We start from the raw sequence: 13,624 nt of genomic DNA, 5'->3' as shown, positions 1-13,624 counted from the left end.
ACAGGTGGCATACTATTATACTTCTCCATCTTGGTGCGACTGCAGGACTCTTTGTGTTTTTTTCTATGAACTTACTGTGTATTTATTATTATGACTATTTTACAGAAATGTTACATAACATATTTACTTTACCATTTATGTCTTTCCTGCCTGTGCGTTGTCCATTTAAAAAAAAAAGCTATTTCCCTGTGGATATCAATTAAGTTTTTCTTATTCTGATTCTAATTCAATGCACTCCTGTCATCTGTGTTGTTCTGTCATCTGCAAATGTGGCTGTCACAACTTCAAATACATTCACTTAACTTACTGCTCGCAATATTCTCAAACATGTTCCCAACGAAAAGAAAGCTGCACGTGTTGTGTTGACTCATTCACTGAATGTGCACCTTATAATCACCTGGATTATATTCCATGTGATGGAACACAACAGGTTGGTCACCTGCTGGCTGATTAGAAAAGGGATTGAAAGAGAGTAGAGAATGTGGGTGGGGTGTAGGGGTGAGTGAATGAAAGGTGGGTGAGTCCATGGGGAGACAACAGTTGTCCAGCTTTGTTGCAGCATCATATTGGACAATGTGAGGGCTCATCACATGGCAGCACAGCAGGTCAGGAGATTTTATTTTCAGTTTTGTGTGTCACCACTAAATGAGTGCATGTGTAAACTTGATGTCACACTGGATCGAAAAAGAATCTTTTTCTTTTTTTTGCTGTCTGAAAGTAAGAGTTTTTTTCTTGTTTTCTTTTTAGACATATCAGATTTTGGTGAATATTTTTTGCAAATTAAAGCAGTTTTGGTGTATGTGTCAAATATTCTCAAAACATAATTACACTTTTGTCCTATAACAATACATTAAAACAATCTCAAAAAATTGTAATGCATCAATAATATTAATAATATATATATATATATATATATATATATATATATATATATATATATATATATATATATATATGGCAAGGTTGGGATAAAGAATAATATGCTCGATGATATATGAAGTCACTAAACCACATGGTCTACTTTTAACAGTGTTGGACCATTAATACAGCGTAAACGTATACAAGCTGGTGGCCTTTAGATCAAAGCCCACAGAGCTGAGCCTTAAAGAAATATTCACATATGTCCTAGACCTATCTGAACTTATCTATTCATTCATTTTGAAACTTCAGTAAATTGTGAACTTGAGGGAAATTTGAGGATTTGCTTTACCAAAGTTAGGGAGTGAAGTGTGGCAGGGTGCAGGAATGATTTGCAGCTTCAAGATTTTTTTCTCCAGTGACGTACTTGCTCGACATGAGTAGTAAGTGAGTACAGTAAGTGACAGCCTGTGACGTAAGTGATTTGATGTCAAGTGAATAAATCTGTGGACTCGTTGGATGTTTACTGATCTAATCCAGCAAACAGACAATAAGTCACCTGAACAGCTCCAACAGCAACTTTAGTGCTTGGTCACATAAAAAATGCTTTACATGAGGTAAGATCAAATTCAAAGCCATTTCTCAAGATGCAGCAAGACAAAAGTTAAGCTATGCATCAAAGCAGGAGACAGCACACAAACGTGTAGTCATAACTTTAATAACTTTGGAAAATACACATTCATAAGGTAAGAGGCACTTGAGCTGCCAAATATCTTGCTGTAAGTACAAGGCTCGCACACAGACCAGATGTGATGACGATGAGGCCATTAATAAGCTCATGAACAGAGACTGACATTACACGAATACTGTTAAAACGAGCAGAGGCGTCATGGCACAACATGAGGATTTACGGCTACAACATGAAGCTGCGGTTTCTTCTTTGACACAATCAAAACAAATTACAAACTGGCATCAGACTGGGAGGTGAGATGCATCCAGACTGTAACAGAATCTCACTTTGAGAGTACATCACTTCTGTACAGTAAGTACAGAATTGATTATCTCATGTTTGGCTTCCCACAAAATAAACAGAATATATACCTGGGAGGAGTTTGTGTTTTTTGTTCACACCTTCCATATGCAATTTGCACGACGCATTAAGCCGCCTAATCGTCATGCCAGTGGTTCCTGAGCTTTATATGACCACATTAGATAAAACCTGTTAGCTGTTAAAGCTCCATTTCAAAGAAGACAAATGTGACCATAAACTGTTGCCTATTGAAATGTCCTTTAATGCAGCTGTGTCATGTTCTGGCTGTGTTCAGGGAGTCAGGGACAGCCTGTTGCCATTCTGGCTCTTTTTTTCTGCTCCACTGTCTTTACACAGCAGCATATTTTTACTGGATTAGCCTCCATCTGTGCAGCATGAAAATCACTTGCGTCGTTCGTGTGCATCATTCAATACTTCAGGATGCATTTCATAGTTATCGAATGTCTTTATGTAAAAATAGCAAAACTGGTTTTTCTTTCTAAAGTCTGAGGCTGATCATAAACATCATGAGGTCAAATTAAAATCTTGACCTCATGATGGTGCAAGATGACAATTCATCCGGAAGGGAACATATACTGTGTGTGTGTGTGTGTGTGTGTGTGTGAGTGTGTGCGCGTGTGATTGTGTGTGTGTGCACTAAGTTTCATGGCGATCCATCCACAAGTTGCCGAGACATCTTGCTCAAAACCAAAAACGTGGACCTCATGGTGGTGAAGTCAGAGAATCACCAAAGTGAGTAGGATTCATCCTGTGTGATAGTGTCCAGAAGGTCTTACAGGTAAGGATGTAGGGAAAAGCATAGAAGAGAAGGTATGGAGGTTTGGCAAAAGGCAAGTGATGTAACAGCAGTGGTGTAACAACGTGATGCTGTGTTATTTATATACATCCCGTTAGAAAGGATTTGGTGTGGCACTACTCTGGTTTACTTGCTGACATTGTGAGGCTCATTATTTTCTCCTTGGTGCATCAAACTTTCAATAAAATATTTCTGTCTAAGACAGATGAGCTTCCTGTTTTCCACCACGACCTGGGGATCGTGACTGAAAAAATGTTCATCGGGATCCCTCTATCAGTTGTTGAGATGTCTGGACAAAAGTGGTGGACTGACAGACTTGTTAGCTTGGCTAAAAATGTGGACAAAATATATCTGCACTATAACTGCTGTAGCACAGGCTGCATGAAGACGCTCCACTTCGGAAACATTTCCAATGGGCATTTTAAATGGCGCAACTGGAACATGATGTAGCTGCATCCAGTGGAGATCTGGAATTAGTACTGTAATTACAAAAAGTCAGGGGCCACGGGAGACAGATTTAATCAAAGCAGAGAGGTAAATTTCCTGACTTTAGGTCAAGCTCCAAAGATTTCAATTCAGTTGAGCCTTCAGTTCACATAATACATTCAATACTGAAACACCCACATCTTTCATTTAAGTCCTAAATGCTCTGAATTTGTACATACATTTTCTGTTAATCTATTATTCTGCTCCTCTCATTACTGTCTTTATCATCTCCGTAACAGTGTAAAAGCAGAGTTCGTGGCCATCGGGTTAAATGTGAATAAACTCAGTGCCCTCAGAAATTTAGACACAGCTCTGAAGGTCACAGTTGTCTCTCAGGTTCAACAAAAACATTTCTGAGGCTATGATGTCAATCATTACTCATCATTCAATATACTGAGGTCATTTCTCTGTGGATCTCCTTTTAAAAAGAACCAATGCATTCTGTATGTTTTTTAAGTTAAAAAAAAAGAGCATAAAATACAGGAGCAACAGGTCTATCTAAACACAATTAAAATTGTTTATTTAAAATCATCTATATTTAATACTCTGGATTTTACACTCAGCCAACATCATTTTCCAAAGACACTTTCCTTCAGATTTACATCCATGAAAATATTTGATTGTCTATTGTCTGTGCTATTTTGTCAACTTTCCTTCAAGCTGCCTATAATACCTTTTTGTAACGGGAGTTTGCAAACAGAGTTTTGTGTTGCTCAGGCTGTCTGCAAAAGACACATTACAAAAACACTTTTAGAAACAAATCATTTACAAGACTTCCTAAAGAATAACTATAACTTTCTCAATAAACCTTTCAACAATGACAATTCCTCCTTACGAGTGCTCAGATTATGTGGGATTCTACATTCAGCCCAACCTGTAGCCCTCTGGAGAGGAGTGCACCAGCTTGGGTGTAACGTCACACCCGACTTAGAACTGAAAGTTACGTCCAACTTGTTTAGTTGTGACCAGTGCACCACTTAGACTTCAGCCCTCTATGTGTTGCGCCTGGGTGTAACTTTTACATCTAGTATGGAACAGGTGTAAATTGGACAGACAGACTAGTATCCATGGTAACAATAATGATAAAAATATCGATCACACAACCAGGAGGGAAAACACTGATGGCAGCACATCTTGTTCAGAGAGTAAATAACAAAAGGGCATTAGGATGAGAGAAGGTCAATTGTGATTGGACAAACCACAGGATGTCTAGGTTACAGCCTTATCTGAGCTAATCAAGGAGCTCTTCACTCAACTACAGCGTTCATCGGACAGAAATGTGGCGCTATCACCAGCTCTGCATGTGCTGATTGCACTCAAATTTTATGCAAGCAGAGCCTTTCAAAATACTGATATGACAATGACATGATCAATGTACTGTTTGTCTGGTTATTAGAAGAATATCCTTGGCTCGCCAGTGCTGCCTTAGGCATTATATCCACCTACCCACCCAATGCATACAACACTAAAAGTTTTCTTATTTTGTTGTGAGTGAAATCCAGTTTCCTTTTCTTTTGGTTTACTTTATCAATATCTTCCAGCTTCTTTGAAGGTAGAAGCTAGAGTGAGGTATGTTGCTTAGCATTAATCACGTGTAGCCTTCTCATGTATTCAGACCAGGCGCAGCTACGAAGCGGTCAGTCAGGTTTGGTGCGCTGGGCGTCAATTCAAATCACAAAGTCATGTGTAGCTAAGACTTGCTGACAAGAGGTAAGACCTACTTTTTTGTGCCCAGCTGGTGCACTCTCCTCCTGAAGTCAAATAGTTTCAAAGACTACGCTGGACCCTCGACATTGATAGATGTCACAGTAGCCATGAAACAACGCTGGAAAAGGCGGTCAGGATCTGGGGGCTGGTTGTCACAGTCCAGCTTACCCCTCAGGAAGTGTTTCCTGAAACCTTGAGGGCCAGGAGGTGCGCCGGTTTGACTCAGTTCTGTTTCTTGTGGACTCGATGTAGAACCTGAAAGGCAGAAAATTCACTCAGAAACTTGTGTGTAAAGAGCTTGACACATCACAAAGACAGAACACTATCAGACATAATGCTTTTTAAAGCTGTTATGCACAAGACCTTTTCTGGAGACACAATCTAAACAATGGATTAAAATGAAAGAGAAATATCACCTGACTGCAGTTCCCCTCAGCTTTACATAGCATTATAGCATATTTCAGCTGTTTGTTTTGGGTTTCCAGCCCCCAGCTGTACTATTCTGGTTCACTCTCACCACTCCCTTCAATATCATTACATGTCGTACTCAGCTGCTTGCTGTATTCAGCAAAAAGACAGACAGACAGACACAGTTAGCATCGAGCTGGTGTACACTGTGATCATTTAGCAGCTAAAGAGCCAGATATTTCCCTCAGGTGTAACAGAACTAACAGAAGACCTCACACCCTGGGCAACTCTGGCAATGGAGAGTCCAGTCCCTTTGCAGGAATCAGTGCTGTGCATGGATGTGAGTCCAACTATATCTAGTTGGTGTTGCTCCACCTCCTGCTCCTTCCCAGACAGAGAGGTGACATTCCATATCCCTCGGACCAGTGTCCAATACCAGGGATGGGCACGCCTTGGTCCCCACTGTTGCCTGCCACCCTGGTCACATTGCAATTACATGGCAGTCCCAATAGTTCAATAGTTTTGTCTTTATTGTCAAAATGGACAAATAAGCACAAAAAATCAATCATAACAATGTTATGAGTGTTCAAATACTTATGCAGCTAGTCTTTAGAAAATAACAAGCATGCAAAATCTAGTAAAGTCTAGTATGGTTTGTTTGGTTCAGACATGAATGCAGTGTATGTCACAAGGTTTCTCCTCAATAATTCAGCGCATTTTACTGATGTATTCGCAGAATCCCTCTGCAGTCCAGTACCTGGTGCTCGGAGTGGCAGTCCATTGTCCAGACCTTTGGGTTTGGTGGTGATGAACAGGTAGCAGAGGACACACAGTGTGATGATGAAGGCAAGAAGAACCACAGCTGCTACAGAGAGACCCACCAGAGCTCCAAGACTAGAACACACAGAACAAAGGCACAGAGGGAGTATCACCTTGCATCTTCTCTCAGAATACTATTCAATGGACAGAAAATACATCAGATGATGGATCCAACTGCATCAATTTGACATGTTGGTATTGATTACAGTCACTCCTGAGAAAAGACTCAACTGGAACCAAAGCTCAACATCAAACAGAAGGAAGATATAACAAACCACCCACTATCTGGGAGAACAAGAAAAAACAATGAGGGAGCTATAAGGATCCAACAACAACAGGACCAATACAACCACACAGAGAACCAAGAACGGTTAAACATCAATACTAAGAACACTGCTGGAAGGCCCCAGGAACAGAAACAATTGCCAACTCCTGGATCAAAAAACCTGCCGGGCATCATGAAGACTTGCATGGGCCTAAAATGAAATCATCGAGAATCCTGAGAAATGGTTCACATGGGGAATCACGTACCTGCTCCCAAAGACAGAGGAGATGCAGAAACTGAAGAATCACAGACCCATCACCTGCATACCAACAATGTACAGGATCATCACCTCCATCATCATCAGAGGACCTGTAGCTTCCTTGAAAAAAAACAACCTGTTCACAGCAGGGATGTAAGAAAGGAATCCACGGGTGCAAGAACTAGTTAATCATCAGTAAAGCCACATTGAAAGAGTTCAAATAGAAAATATAAAAAAATAACTGCAACAGCTACAAGGAAGGCATCACAGAGAACATGAAGACCTGGATGACCACCCTGAATCTCCACCATACAGACGTGTTGTTAACATTGAGCCCAATCAACATCAGAAGTGGGATCTTCAAAGGGGATCCACTATCACTAGCACTCAGCAAGTGTCTTCAGATTTTGTTTAAAAGTGTGTACAGATTTAGACACATTCACAGTACACGTTTCTTCACGTTTCATTGTTCTTCTCTCTGTTCTTTCACTTTGAATGCACTGTATGATTCTACCTATTATGATATGCTTCTAGTGGAGGGGGAAAGCTAGGTTAGTTCGACTCAGATGCAGCAGCTGTGGTTAAGTGAGTCAACACGTTTCAGCAGACAGACAGTGTCTGCTTGTCTACATCTCTATGAACGGGGAAAAAGGATAAATATTAATGTTCATGTCACAACAAACTTTGTCACAGTTAGCTTGTGCAAGGTAAATTTGTATAAAATTCACAAAATATAAACACTGTAAATGATTTCTGTTTTTACAGTGCTAATACTGTATTCTCAACAGTGCTTTATTGCAGAAGCTGTGTGCAGCAGTAGATTTGCAAGGTAATCAGTATGCTGACATTTTTTTACTGTAAATCTGATTGCACTAATAATTGGTGAGTGGAAATAAACCTAGTCTGGCATATTTAGATGAAAAGAATGTAAAGTCTATTTCTTAATAATAGGCAAAGGAAATTATTTTAATTACTTAATTTTACTCTGTTTTATTGTTTGTGCATTCTTGTCCTTTTGTTGGCAGAGAAAAAGAAAAATAAGTCGATTTAATTCTTCTTAATGTGTTTACAATCTTTTGTGTCTAGTGTGCTTCAAATCTGGAGCAGCAGGGTGCATGAGTGACATGCTCTGCATTCATACCTGAAGAGTGGTAAAGCACTTCAGCTGCTTTTTTTCAGTGGGGTTCTTATTACAAATAAAAACACATAATGATGCAGACAAACCGGATTAAATGCTGCCCAGATCCAGAAAATTTCACTGGACAAAACTCCCACTGAGATCATCTGGTAGCACGTTACATGAGTTGCATTGTGGTACAATACGAACTGATTAAAATCCATCATAAACACGGATAATTACTTCACACAATCACATTCAGTCTCCTGAGTGTTTTGCGCGTTGTATTCTTAAATGTTCACAGACATCCTTTCAATTTCTCCACCACAGTGCAGTGGAAGTGAATAGTACTTTGTTTGTGGTCCTCATTAAAGCAATCATTAAAAATGACATCTACAGAACATGTTTTCAACAACTGTTTTCTACGGGGCCACAGTTTCTGAGAAAAGATGTTTCTTAACTGCACTTTTTCAGTGCTGTGAATAGCATGCCACCAATTAAATTCCATTTATCTCTCTTGTATTCAGTTGGCAGCAGAAATCTCAGGTGACAGACAACTCAAACATGGAGAAATAAAAACACAATGTGGAAACAATGTGGATGACGTGCAACTAGAAGAAAGGGAGAACAAATTTAAAATATAGAAAGACAGAAATTCATAAAAAAATAAAGGCAAAGCAAGTAAATGATGATTGATGCATGTTGAGGAACAGAATTATTATATAAAATATGGGTTAAAGTGATCTTCAGTTGCTCAAGGATCATACATGTAGATTCATTCTATATCAGTGAGCGTGGATATACGGAGGTGCCCTTGGGCAATGCAAATAGCAACCAAACCCAATATATTTTCATTAACAGCCAGAGCTGTTCCACAAGGACAAACAGTTTCACCACATCAGTTTCAGGGCCAACACTGGATTTTGAAGCAAACTGGTTATTGGCCATGATTTCACCAGTCAAAAATATACACAGGTTTTTATTGTCATTCTCTTTATAAAAATTCACTGCTATTGTACAAATTTTTGCAGCTCCAGATAATAACCCAGATCCAGTGACATTCTAGTTTAATATTTGTCTGTTTCTGGCAAATGTCAAGAATTTCCACCTTTTCCACCTGCACGTTTGACAATGTTGCATTGACATAACACTGAAGTCTAGGCAGCATTAAAATTCCTCTCTGAACTCCCCACATATCGATTCAGGATGAGTCTGAATTTTCTGAATCAAAAGTCTTCTCATCAGTCAGTTTCTCATTCAGACAGCCCGATTAGAGCCAGGCAAAAACGCCATTAACCACTGACTTCAACAGTAGATTCTGCGCCTTTCAGGTCAAACATATATACTTTTATTTAACCGTTAAAGCCCCTTCTGCTCAAAAGTAGGCCCACTGACTGAGATGTGCAGTTATGAGCTGAGTGTCTGTTTGCTGCAGGAGGAACCATGCACCGCGCTCTGCAGATTTTATTTTGCGTAAAAACAAGTTGCGAGCAGGCTCCATCTCTGACAGGCGTCCTAGGGGGGTGGGGGGGTGGGGGGGGGGATAAAAATCTGTGCAACACGTAGATTGAACTGCTTTTATCAGTCGCTCCTTACCTTAACCACCACATGTATCCATACTCGTAGGGGAAAAAGCTGTTGGGGTCATCGCAACAGTACTTCAAGTCGCTGAAGCCGCAGCAGAAAAGTGCCGTGGGGTCACTGTCCGCTCTCGGGCAGGAGAAGCTCTCCACGAACACGTTTTCTTTGCTGTAGTAACTTTCGCAGTCCGAACTCATGGCGGACACAGACCGTCCGCACACAGGCAGCCGGACGCGGTGTGGCGCACATTAAAGCCCGCTCTCATCCCGTCCGCTCCCCACTGACGCACTGGACTGAGACCAGTGCACCCCCACCCACCCCTCCCTCCCTCTCTCTCTCTCTCTCTCTCTCTCTCTCTGTTTCGACAGCATCAACTTCGTGATCAAGAAATGAGTAAATGCTGGATGCTTTCAGATGCACTATATTATTGCATAAAATAATAATGCATGTATGTCTCATCTAATACAACTTTCCCAGTGCATATGTTGCTTATTTACACTTAATAATTGGTCTGCAGAAGAAAAGATGGCTGTGGCAGTGTGCTCTGTTTTATTGCATGATCCCAGCTCCCGGCGTCTACACAGGGTTTTACTCAGATTTCATTCTGTGGCGCAATCATGCGAGACCGTGAGGATACACATCTGCATACGTCCACAGGCATCCGTCAACAGTAACCCAGCACTCAGATAAGATCATGGAGAGATACAAAGTTAATCAATGAAACCATAAGAAGGGGTCCGTCCTCTCAATAGTGACATACAGTAAACAAATAGGATAATGATATAATAAATAATAAGTATGATAATGGATGATAATAATGATGCACTGATTGAGTGAGCAGCCAGCCATAATTGAATTAATTAGGACATAGTACAGTAGCACAATAGCACAACCAGCTTCCTCCCACAGTCCAAAGACATTGACATTAGGTTAACTGGTGACTCTAACACTCTGTGTCCTGTCCCACCCTCATATAGATAATGGATGGATTTGTGATGCAAATGCAAATGGAAAAATCTCATTGGCATTTTGTTGAGAGAACCAGGGCGATACTAACTTAAAGTCTATCACCTTTAATATTTTTGTTTGTAGTGTGTTTACATGTTGCATTTTCATAAATGGTTTATCAGATCACCACAAACTGTACCGGCTGGTTTCTGGGTCTCTGATCAAAACATTTATAATGAGCTGCTGGCAGTGTAATTGACTGGAAGTTAAAAGTAAGTAAAAGGTCTGTGCTGCCATAAACCAGACTGGATGACAAAAATGTGCACCGGAACAGCCTGAACAGACCACACTATAACACTTCAGTGAACAGTCACTGAAACTACAACAAAGTTTCAAGTAAAGCTTCAGCTACAAAATACAACTGTTTCCTGTTGGCATTTAGCTTCTTCACTGAACTGAAATGGAAAGACAACCAGGTAAGATCAAAGGTTTGTTGAAATCACTGGCAAAAAAGTAAATGAATACATCTATTCAAGTACTGTACTTATTGTACATTGTAAAAATGAGCTCAAAACTACAACATTAATATATAATACTTATTTTTACTTTTTAAAATAATAAAACAATGTAAATACATTTTGCTGAAAATACATCTGTACAGAGTTTGAATGCAGGACTTGCTTTCAATGAACCTGTAGAGCATACATGTCAGACTGAAGGCCCATCCGGCCCATGAGATAATACCTTATGTCTATCAGAACTGGCCCACCGGTATATACCATGCACACCACTGATACTACAAATCCCAGATCAGAATCAGAATCAGAAACAGAATCAGAATCGGTTTTATTGTCAAGTATGTTTCCACATACAAGGAATTTGTGCTTGTGATTGGTGCAATTGGGGATCGGGGGGATCAGTGACAGTGGGGCTCTCTAGCCTCGTTGATAAGGCTGATAGCAGACGGGAAGAAGCTGTTTTTGTGGCGAGAGGTTTTGTTCCTGAAGGACCGCAGCGTCCTGCCAGAGGGGAGTGTCTCAAAGAGTTTGTGTCCAGGGTGGGAGGAGTCAGCTACAATCTTCCCTGCACGCCTCAGAGTCCTTGAGGCGTACAGGTCCTGGAGGGACGGAAGATTGCAGCCAATCACCCTCTCAGCAGAGTGGATGATACGCTGCAGTCTGTTATTGTCCCTCTCCGTGGCAGCAGCGTACCAGATGGTGATGGAGGAGGTGAGGATGGACTCAATGATGGAGGTGTAGAAGTTCACCATCATAGTCCTTGGCAGGTTGAACTTCTTCAATTGCCTCAGGAAATACATCCTCTGCTGAGCTTTCTTGATGAGGGAGCTGATGTTCAGCTCCCACTTAATGTCCTGTGTGATGGTGGTTCCTAAGAAGCGGAAATGCTCCACGGTGGCCACAGGGGAGTCACACAGGGAGATGGGGGTGGGTGGGGCTGGGCTCTTCCTGAAGTCCACTATCATTTCCACTATCTTCAGAGCGTTTAGCTCTAGGTTGTTCTGCCTGCACCAGGTCACCAGACGCTCAGTCTCCCACCTGTAGACAGACTCATCGCCATCAGAGATGAGTCCAATGAGAGTGGTGTCGTCTGCAAACTTCAGGAGCTTGACAGACTGATGGCTGGAGGTGCAGGTGTTGGTGTACAGGGAGAAGAGCAGAGGAGAAAGAACGCAGCCTTGCGGGGATCCAGTGCTGATGGTCTGGGAGTCAGACACGTGCTTTCCTAGCTTCACGTGCTGCCTCCTGTCAGACAGAAAGTCGGTGATCCACCTGCAGGTGGAGTCAGGCACGCTCAGCTGGGAGAGCTTGTCCTGCAGCAGAGCCGGGATGATGGTGTTGAAGGCAGAGCTGAAGTCCACAAACAGGATCCTGGCATAGGTCCCTGAGGAGTCCAGGTGCTGGAGGATGAAGTGGAGAGCCATGTTGACGGTGTCATCCGCAGACCTGTTGGCTCTGTAGGCGAACTGCAGGGGGTCCAGGAGTGGGTCAGTGATGGATTTGAGGTGGGACAGGACAAGGCGCTCAAATGATTTCATGACCACAGAGGTCAGGGCAATGGGTCTATAGTCATTTAGTCCTGTGGGCCTTGGTTTTTTGGGGACAGGGATGATGGTGGAGGATTTGAGGCAGGCAGGCACGTGGCAGGTCTCCAGTGAGGTGTTGAAGATGATTGCACTGCAATAGCTGGCGCTTTGGCACGTCAATCAAGGCCTGCAAGTGCCAGCTCCCCCTTTAATGACAGCTACTCATCGGTGTCCCGCACTCCTACAGTTTGAGTCAAATTTAAGCTAGCCCCTAAAAAAAATGGCCAAATGAAATGTGGACTTTGAAAACAGGGGCTTTCAAGACAGGATGGAGGCAGAGCATCTGTTCACTGACATAAAGGGTAAAAATGTTTGTGTTGTGTGCGGAGCGGATGTGGCTGTACTACGTTTGGGTCACTTTCCATGCTGCCAATTAGACCGACCAGGTCTCTACCGCTGTGTTTCCAAGTGCACATTTTGCAGAAAACCTGAGCCTACTTTGTACCAAGTTCACACAGCGATTTGCTGACTTTGGAACCCAGAAAATCAAGTTTGAACTTCCCAGTAATCCATTTGCAGTTTACGTGGAAAGAGCAAGTATAAATGTTTAAATGTTTGTTTGTGTTTTAATGAAAAACAGAGTGATTTTATATTCTTTTTTTTTGGGGGGGGGGGGGGGGGGGGGCTGTTTTGATTGGAAATGACTGAAGAAAAACTGCTGATAGAGAGGAAAAGAACATGGTCAATTTATGTCTGTTTTTCAATAATATTGACATTTGGCCCACGACTTGGACCCAGTAAAAGTTTGGTGTTTTTCCAGAGCCTGACATCATCTCATGTGCCTCTGAACTTCCCCAGGTGCAGAATTTAACCCTGTTACCCCAGCACTCTGCTACTGCTGCCAACCCTCGCCAGGAGAGGAAGCACAGCTCTGAGTGGGGTGTTTTCAGACCTTCTGCTGAACCTCCAGGGAAGGTGAATTTGGCTAAAAGGCCTCAGTCCGTGATGTCACCTGCTGACCTTCCAGTGGTCTCCAATGTTACTGGCAGCCCACAGCCCTTCAGTGCTGATAACCAGCAAAGCTTTGCTGATGTACACCTCGGTGGTCCAGTGAAGATACACCATCACTCAGTGGAAGAGTACCAGCAAATCTACCACAAAAAGTGGTAGATGATATGTTGAAGTATGTTTGCCTCAAAACCATGACTCTTTCATTCAGACCATTATAACTGTAACTGCTTTGTCTTTAATATTTAAACTTTTTAATCACATGTGTGATTGTAAT

At 41.8% G+C, this 13,624-nt stretch overlaps 1 protein-coding gene across 2 annotated transcripts; it reads right to left on the bottom strand.

Annotated features, from left to right (window-relative positions):
- Positions 1–1,560: 1,560 nt before the first annotated feature.
- On the bottom strand, positions 1,561–9,630 carry LOC139626804 (protein shisa-like-2A). 2 transcript variants are annotated; one of them, XM_071487301.1, is made up of 4 exons: positions 9,363–9,630; positions 6,064–6,200; positions 5,067–5,153; positions 1,561–3,913 (listed from the first exon to the last, which is right to left on the bottom strand). In XM_071487301.1, exons 1-4 carry the CDS (start codon positions 9,542–9,544, stop codon positions 3,828–3,830), a joined length of 492 nt encoding a protein of 163 aa, XP_071343402.1. In that variant the 5' UTR covers positions 9,545–9,630; the 3' UTR covers positions 1,561–3,827. The 2 variants fall into 2 exon arrangements, with proteins under 2 accessions (XP_071343402.1, XP_071343401.1); XM_071487300.1 differs by having other exon boundaries at positions 1,561–5,153.
- Between the last annotated feature and the right edge of the window lie 3,994 nt (positions 9,631–13,624).

This window comes from Trachinotus anak, unplaced genomic scaffold, assembly GCF_046630095.1.
Source record: "Trachinotus anak isolate AG129_WGS33_773 ecotype Australia unplaced genomic scaffold, CSIRO_AGI_Tana_v1 ptg000010l, whole genome shotgun sequence".
Classification (NCBI taxonomy): domain Eukaryota; kingdom Metazoa; phylum Chordata; class Actinopteri; order Carangiformes; family Carangidae; genus Trachinotus; species Trachinotus anak.
This window is presented reverse-complemented; position numbering and strand designations above follow the sequence as displayed.